A 10000-nucleotide genomic window follows, 5' to 3' on the forward strand; every position below is an offset into this window, starting at 1 on the left:
CAAGATATTGTGAGGCTTCGACTTTCACTGATTGAGGATCTCCAACTTACTGAACTAACGTGGGAACGCGGCCTGGGAACGACTCACTTAAGAGGTTGTATGCAAGGTCTGACAGCACTGACTGCACATCATCAAGAGATTAAAGAAATATTGGAAGGTTTGTCTAGAATTTACTTTTGGTCTCATTTTTCTTCTGATTGCAAGAATTATAATTTACTTGACTAGTTATTTACGGCTGTCATGTTACAGTGGTAACCAGGGTCTCCAAGAGAGTTGGTATCAGTCCTGCCACACAAGTTAGAAAGGGCATCCACTTATGGTCATGTTCTCTACCTGCTAGATAAGACTTCTTTGAGGAAGGATTTTATGATGTAAACCTGGATTGACAATTTTTATTTTTATTTGCAGTTATATGAATTATATGAGGAACTGCTTAATTAAAAATATTGAATGGAATTATTTAAATTTACTCCAATGCAACAGGACGAGCAATACACTTTGGAAATGAGACAGGAATTAGCTTGTCTGGGAGTCTGGTCCTCAGCACTTCTGAAGTCCGCAATCAGTGGCTAAAGGTATGTCTGAACTTGTGTTATGTTGGAAGCTCTAATGTTATTCATTCTCATAGGCAAATCTCTGTTACAGTTACATATAATTGTCAATAGACCTTTTTAAGTGAAGTGATATTCAAAATTAATAACCTTTATTCCAAGTAGTGTATGATGTAGATATAGATATATTTGGTAATATAAGAGGCTTTATGTGATGCTTTCTTGCCATTTAAATTTTTCAGCTGTTCTCAGAAACTAAATTTATCTTAGAGAACATTGATTCAACATCTTTTCTCAACTTTTAACAAGAAATATATACATATGTATCATTCCTTATATCTCAGCATATTCAAGGGGTGCTTTGTCATCAGTCCATGACAATGTTTTTTATTTCTGGATACCACAAAAAATTACTGCATTTCTAATTCTCAAGGCATAGGGATTAGTACTAAATCCATCCTCTTGTTATAGTATTTGAATTTATACCATGACTATTATGTTATTGTTAATTTCTACAAACTTTCAGGTCATCCATCACCTGCCAGAACAGGATGCAATGATTCGAAGAATACCAGACATGCAGAAGGCCGTTTCAAATGCATTGCGGGATATTCAGGTTACACACAGGTACACGTCAGATTTACCGGTGAAACTATATTTGCATTGAGATTATAACCATAATAATAGATAACTTTGCTCTATAGAATTTAAATTTGCTTTCTGTGTAAACCATATATCAGACATACATTATTTGGATTAACTTTCAGGAAATATCAGCCATTTTTACTGGCTGAAAACTACAGCCAACAACTAAGACGATTTGTTACTGCGCTTGGTGACTACAGAGGTCGTAATGCATATCCTAAATCATGGCCGGAAACATTGTCAAATATACAACTAGTTGTTGAGTCGTAAGTATTGAGAAAAGAAATGATTGATGCTATGCATATGCATATTCCATATTTTTTATTTTTTATCATTGCTTATCAGCACTATCATTGCTGTTGTTACTATGATTATTATTATTATTGTTATTGATGTTGTTGTTATTGTTATTGCTATTATTGTTATTATTATTTATTATTATTATTGTTATCATTATACTATTATTATTATTATTATTATTATTAATACTATTATTATTACTATTGTTATCATTATTATTATTATTATTATTATTTATCATTATAATTGTTATTATAATAATCATTATTATTATTATTATAATAATCATTATTATTATTATTATAATAATCATTATTATTATTGTTATTATCATTGTCATAATTATTTTTATTCCTTTTAATGATAACAATAACAATAACAGTGATAATAATGATAATATTTTTGTTATTATTATTGTTTTAATTATTATCATCATTATTGTCACTATCACCATCATTATCATTATTATGTTATGCATATATATATTTCATTTTTTGTTTATTTTTATAATTACTTATGAGTATTATCATTGCTGTTGTTATTATTACTATCATTATCATTATTATTGTCATTATTATTATTATTATTATTGTTATTATTGTTATTATTGTTATTATTGTTATTATTATTATTATTTCTGTTATTATTATTATTATTATTTCTGTTATTATTATTATTATTATTATTATTATTATTATTATTATTATAATAATGATAATAATAATAATTATTATTATTATCATCATCATCATCATCATCATCATCATCATCATCATCATCATCATCATCATCATCATCATCATCATCATCATCATCATCATCATCATCATCATCATCATCATCATCATCATCATCATCATCATCATCATCATCATCATCATCATTATTACTATTATTAGTATTATTATTACTATTATTAGTATTATTATTTTGATTATTATTATTATTATTATTATTATTATTATCATTATGATAATAATAATAATAATAATAATAGTTATTATTATTATTGTTATGATTATTGTTATTGTTATTATCATTATCATCATCATCATCATCATCATCATCATCATGATCATCATGTTGCATTTTGCTATATTGTGAGACTTATATGTCTCATTTGACTAGCTTTGCCAGTGTTGTAGTAGCTAGAAGATTTAGCATGAGGTCCATTTCAGATCATTACATTCTTTATACTTATTGCAGTCTTATGATCTGAGAAAAAGCTACCATATATTTTTTTGTATATGTGTACTTTCATAAACAAATGCAAAGGATATAACCATCTCTAATGAAGATAACATGAAGAGATAGGGAAGAGGAAGGAGACCTGTACTTATGACTGCAAGTGCCACAGCGCAAAGCAGACATACCGACACAGAGGCACATTACGGATGCTTGCTTATCTGGTACTTCAGAGCGGGAGATTATGTATGTTGTCACTCTCTGAAGCTGATGCTCATTAAAGCCAGTGTGTGGGCACCATACAAGGGTGCTGGTTTTAGGAGAGAATGGTGCCATCTAGTTTGGGATTTTAAACTAAACCAATTTTAGTGAATATTACAGGAATTATAAAGATTATAATTGTAATTGCCATCCTCAATAACTAAATCAGAGTTTTTGCTCATGCTGTAATAAACACAGCAATCCATTTTCCCCTGACATTAAATATGTCATGTACATCATGACACCATAAACTTAAGTGTCATTTATATCGTGACACCTATCTGCATCGGAGTAATAGTGTATTTACTTACCTTACCCCTTACACTCCCCAGAGCATCAGGACCCCTTATGGTGTCTCCAACAGGCCAGATTCTAGTCCCGTCGTCCTGTCCTCCTGCACATCTAGTCAATTTCATCACAGAAAACATGGGAGAGGCAGAAAGGATGATTAATAATTACAAAAGGTAAGAAAAGAATATTTGTTAATTTTGGAGTGTGAGTCATGTAAATCAAAATCTGTTTAAACCCATAACTTTCTTTTTCAATTGCCATAAGTGTTGTGTATTTTATGATTGGAATAATGGTCAGTGTTTCTAAATAAAGATTATTTATGATTTTTATTTTATTTATTTTCCTTTTTTTGACAGGTTATTATTATTTCATGTCATTTTGTTACATATATTTTGCAGTAACTGACTTACTCTGAAAAATCAAAAATCAATTATACACCAAGTGCTTTTATCATGTCTAGCATTTTCATTCACTGTATTTAGTTTCTTGTCTGTATTTTTTATATATTCATCATGCATTAAGGAGAAACAGAACAACATTGAGGCATGCACTGGTCCTGTTTCAGTGTCCGCTGGAGAGAAAAGGCCCTACATCAACAATGCAAGAAGGAGCTCGGACTGGATTTCTTAGAGAAAGACGATTCTGTGACGCCAGACATGATGGCAGAGTGTCTTGGGAGACTGCTGGAGGCATCATACCGACTCTCACCACTGCTCTCTGGTGCTCGTGTTTGGGTCACTCATTATTACACTGTGATGCTTGATGGGGAAATCTGTATACCCTGGAATTGGGATAAGGAAAAGTACTAAAAATACTCAAGAGATTGTCAATAGTGTCTCATTTATTAGTCTTTCTGAAGAGGCGTAAATACTGTGTAATATAAGATTTAGGTATTTAAAATTCTGATAGATATTTTTACTTCTTTATTTAAAGATAGAGGAAATAACCAATATGAAATACTTGTGATGTCATTTCAGCTTTACCTACTGGCTCAAAAATCAAAATTATGCTCAAATAAACACACACACACACACACACACACACACACACACACACACACACACACACACACACACACACACACACACACACACACACACACACACACACACACACACACACACACACACACACACACACACACACACATACACACACATACACACACATACACACACATACACACATACACACATGTGATGTGTAGGTATATTCAAAGCTCAGTTGTTAAAATTTTGGAAAGGAGTTAGTATTATCAAACATATCCCTAGTCATTTTCGCTCCATGGTCTTTGTCATTGTCTTCTCATTGCCGCTTTTTGAATTGTGTTGTTTTTGCATTTTCCAAATGCAATTTATGATATATTATTGGAACCATGCTCATGTCCTTCGTCTGGGGGTAGTTGATGAAGGCAAGTGTACAAAAAATAAAAGTATTACAGTATTGTCATTATACTTTGCACCTTCAGACGGTCGTATTGGCATGAAGATGATGACAGTGGCAAAGGACTAGGGCTATGGACATATGTTTAATGAATTAAAATTCTCCACTAAATATTATGATGTGTGTCTGCTACAAATAGCATTTTTAGTGGTAGACCAGTTACAGCATTTACAGCATTTTCAGCCAACTAATGTTTTAAGCAGAAGAAACAGGCACTATGAGGAAATTGAGCAGCTAGTGTTTGTGTATTGTGTGTGTATGTGTCTATGTATGTGTGCATTTGTAAGTATGTGGATACCTGCATACATGAGTGCATCAGTGTACATATATATTTATATATATGAATTTGAATATATGAATTTATGTATGTGTAATTAAAGATAAATTGATAAACTGGAAGAATAAGGTTAATTCATCATGCCATCTGCACTGATTATACATGTTACTTGATAATCTGTAACATAAACATCACCTAAGCAATAGCTATGCCTACTTGAGCTTAGCTTCAGTAGTTTCTAATGATATCAATGTCCATGAAATACTTGCACTGTAGCTCTGAATTTATTTAACTAGTATGGTTATTTTATTATCAACCTTATTACATTGTTGTATTTATTTTCTCTACTGTTAAGGGATGACACATGTGCAATAGACAAATCAGACATTAGGAATTACTTGTACAATTTCTATATAGAATCATAAACACACAAGGGAAGTATTGTATAACTAGCTTCCATCATATAGAAAGTTGTAGGTTGATGATGCAAAACATTTCTCCTTGATGTATTCTTGCCTTTAGAAGCCCAGATTACGTGTGGGATTGTCTTCCATTCATATGTGTGTGTCTTAAGAATAATTTGATGCTTCTCTTGGTAATCATGAAAGAATTTTCAAACTAAAGGATGTAAAAAAAATAAAGTAAAGGTGAAGACATAGACCATTAGTGCTGATAACTCCATGGGAAGCTAGAAAATTATTGTAATATTTTCAGGTTTCATAGTATGGATTTTGATAAGTAGATTCCAAAAATAAAACATATTTTCTTGTGAGGATTGAATCAGAATTTATTAAAAGTGATTGTTTAGTGCATTTCTTCATCATATCATAAGAAGTCCATTATGGGTCAATGCTGCTCTTAGGAATCATGAAAAGATTTAACATTGTTTAACTTTAACATTCCATGTTAATTTTTGGTATGAGTGACTCAAAACTGATATTGTTATTGTTTTTCATTTAGTATTATTGTTATTGATATCATTTTCATAGTTATTTGGATTATTATTGTGGTGATGAAGACAGTTATTGATATGATTATTATTATTATTATTATCATTATTATTATTATTATTATAATTATTGTTATTGGGATTAGTGTTATTTTTATTATTATTATTGTTATTACTATTACTATTATTATTATTATTATTATTATTATTATTATTATTATTAATTTTGATATTATTGTTATTGTTTTTATTATTATTGTTATTGTTTTTGTTTTCATTATTATTGTTATTGTTTTTATTATTATTATTATTATTATTATTATTATTATTATTATTATTATTATTGCTATTGTTATTGTTATTGTTATTAAAAAGGTGATGGTAACAGTAATATTGATAATAATAATAATGATTATAATGATAATGATGATTAGGATAATAATGTTAATGAATAATAATGATAATGATAAAGAAAGAGAAAAAAAACAATGAGGATTGTGATAATATTAATGAGTATTATTACTTTATTCTTATCATTATACTTGTTATTATTATTATTATTATTATTATTATTATTATTATTATTATTGTCATTGTCATCCTCACTGTCATCATCATCATCATTATCATTATCATTATTAAAATTACTTTTATTATTTTTATAATAATAATAATAATAATAATAATTATTATTATTATTATTATTATTAATGTTACTAGTTTTATCATTATGACAAGGCAAATAGTAGTAATGATGATAATTATTATCATTATTATTATGTTATTATGTTTTTTAATAAGTGTGTATTTGTCTGTATGTGTATGGTTGTACATATGTGCATGATGTAAATTAATTTTGCACTAACAATTTACAGACCAAGGTTAGTTTGTCTCAATTTGTTATATTTTCCATCTTTCATTTCCGTAGTGAAAAGATAAATGAATATCCAATCCTTATTAATTATTTTTATATACTGACTAAACAGTGTCTGATGTCTCAATGACACCAGAGTTCAGAGCTTCATTTGCACACATGACTTGGACACATTTTTTGGAACTGTTTTTCAGCTTTTGTCTTGGGTATAAACAGTACCGGAGAATGACAGCTGCCATGATTCATCCTTTAAGAGTTCACTACAGCTACTTATCCAGCATCCATATGATATTCACAAACATTTAATATGAGCTGCTTTTCAGAGCACCCTTTGAGCATGCCTTGATTTCTGGACACAAGAACCTATTGCCATATTTTGTTAGGTTGACAGATGATATGTTTTTTTGGATGCAGAATTTGTGCACATACAGTAGAAGGATCCATGGTGCTATGTAGTAATAAGTTTTGACATTATTTCTTTGGATGAAATTGTATATATATTAATGTAAAATTTGACATATAAAGAATATGTATATATCTTTAATAGAAGCAGTAAATGTTTTTTTATTTTTTCCCTCAGTTTTTAAATTCGTAACTTCATGCAAAAACAACAGTAGGTAATGTATCAAACTGAACTATTTTTTTTACATATATGAATAGTTATGCATTGATTTTATAAATTCAGTGTAAAGGAATTATTGGTTCAATAGGCGTGAAAATTCTAAACTGTTACAAATTCTATGATAATTTGTTGAGAGTAGTAGATGATGATATGATATTGATGTGTGGAAATGAAACTGGTCACAGAGGCATATGCTGTAATGCTTACAGAGGGCTACGTTATGTGTGTTTCATTATTAATGCTAAAGGAGAGAGTATTTTTTAATTTACTGATGTTACAGGGAAAGAAATCTGCAATGAATAAATAAAAAAATGAATAGTAATTCACCAGTAAGGCATGAATGCTACACAACCTGAGAAATGGTTGAGAAATGTTGGAAGATGGCCAGGCATTATACTGTAACTGAAAGTGATGACCGAAGAGTGTGTTCTGGAACTTTAAGCTATTGATAATTTGGTGTTTGATAATGAGAGAAAGATACAGGTTGGGAAATTATATTCAGAAAAACTTTTGGAAGCTGAATCTATATCTATATCTAAATGTAGTACTGTATTCCTCCATTTGTCATCAGCATCATTGTTCTTACCATTATTCTTGGTAGAATTTGTGATAACTATTAGGATAATAATGTTACAGTATTTTTACTATAAGGAAAATTTTAATTGCCTTTACAACAACAGTATAAACAATAATGGCAGTGATTACCATAAGGATGTCATGATTTTGATGACAATCATGATCATCTTAATGAAAATAATCATAATGATAAAAATAATGATGAAGTTGATAATGATAATGATGGTAATGATAGTAATGATAATAATGATAAAAAGGGTAAAATTATTATGCTAGTGATAATTAAAATCATAATAATAATGATAATCATAAAATAATGTTCATAATCATAATGATGATAATAATAATAATAATAGAAACAATGAAAGTAATGGTACTGATAATTATTATAATGATAATAATAATAATGAAAATGATCATGATAATACTAATGATATAATGAAAATTATCATAATAATAATGATATAATGAAAATGATCATGATAATAATAATGATATAATGAAAATGATCATAATAATAATGATATAATGAAAATGATCATGATAATAATAATGATATAATGAAAATGATCATGATAATAATAATGATACTGATATTAATAATAATGATAATGATAGAGGTAATAAACATAACAATGACAATAGTGATAGTATTAAAAATAATGATAATAGTAATAGTAATGATAATGATAATAGTAATAATGATGATAATAATCGTAGTGGTGATCAGAAGAAGAATAATGATGATAATAATAATAGTGATAATAACAATGATAATAATGATAATGATGATGGTAATAATGATAATTTCATCAATAATTATAATAATGATAATGATAATTACAATAATCATCATGATAATGATGATAGTAATGATAATGATATTTTTTTCATAATGAGAGTAATATTACTACTATAATAATGATAAATGAAGATGGTGATGATATTGGTAATGATGATGATAATGATGATAATATTGACAATAATAGTAATGCAGATATAGATGATAATAATGATATGATGGTAATGATAATAACAACAATTATCATTATCATTCTTATCGTTCTTATAATTATTATCAATAGTAGTAATAACTATGATGATAATAATGAGAATGATCATGATAATGATAATAGTGATAGTAATGGTAATGATACTAATAATGACAATAATTATTATTATCATTATTATAACTTGTATTATTATTCTTGTTATCATTACTATTCTTGTTATTATTATCATTATTGTTATCATTGTTATTATTACTATTTCTATAATGATAATAATCATAATGATAGTAATAATAATAATAATAATAATGTCAAGAAGAAGAAGAAGAAGAAGAATCATTATTAGTGTTGTTCTTATTATCATTATTATCATTATTTATTTATGATATTGCATCTATCATTATCATTACAATTATGACAGTGATGATATGATAATAATAATGCCAATTATGATTATAAGAATATAAATAATTATCATAATAAAATTATAATGATAATGATAGTAGCAATGATAATAATAAAAATAACAATGATCATAAGAATAATAATGATGAGAATCATAATAATGACAATAGTGGTAATGATAATGATAATGCTTATTGATAATGGCTAATGAGGATAATAATACAGATAATGATAATGATGATAATAGTAAAAATAATAGTAATGACTAATAATCATAATACTGATAATTATGTGAATAATAATAATGATAACAGGAATGATAATGGGAATGATAATATTGATAATGATGATAGTAAAAATTATGATAATAGTAAGAATGATAATAATAGTAAAATAATAATGATAATAATAATGATCAGTAACAATGATAGTAATAATAATGCTGATAATAATAAAAAACAATAATGATAATGATGATGATAATAATGATAATGATAGTCATAATAGAATAGTACTACTATAATAATGATGATGATGGTGATGATGATGATGATAATGATGGTAATAATGGGGATGATTTTGACAATAATAGTAATAAAGATATTGATAAT

General features: G+C 27.5%; 1 protein-coding gene across 1 annotated transcript in view; it reads left to right on the top strand.

Annotated features, from left to right (window-relative positions):
* The window catches only part of LOC122242327 (T-cell activation inhibitor, mitochondrial), an 11335-nt gene extending 4007 nt beyond the window's left edge, over window positions 1–7328 (top strand). The window contains exons 4-9 of the mRNA XM_086531398.1: window positions 1–157; window positions 484–575; window positions 1078–1178; window positions 1319–1462; window positions 3275–3406; window positions 3799–7328. The exon at window positions 1–157 is cut by the window's left edge and continues 64 nt beyond it. Of these exons, the coding sequence (XP_086387524.1) occupies window positions 1–157; window positions 484–575; window positions 1078–1178; window positions 1319–1462; window positions 3275–3406; window positions 3799–4042 (870 nt within the window). The 3' untranslated portion in view covers window positions 4043–7328. The remainder of the gene's footprint in view (window positions 158–483; window positions 576–1077; window positions 1179–1318; window positions 1463–3274; window positions 3407–3798) is intronic.
* Window positions 7329–10000: the final 2672 nt, after the last annotated feature.

This window comes from Penaeus japonicus, unplaced genomic scaffold (genome assembly GCF_977035675.1).
Source record: "Penaeus japonicus unplaced genomic scaffold, GWHDUDI00000001_assembly GWHDUDI00000035, whole genome shotgun sequence".
NCBI lineage: Eukaryota > Metazoa > Arthropoda > Malacostraca > Decapoda > Penaeidae > Penaeus > Penaeus japonicus.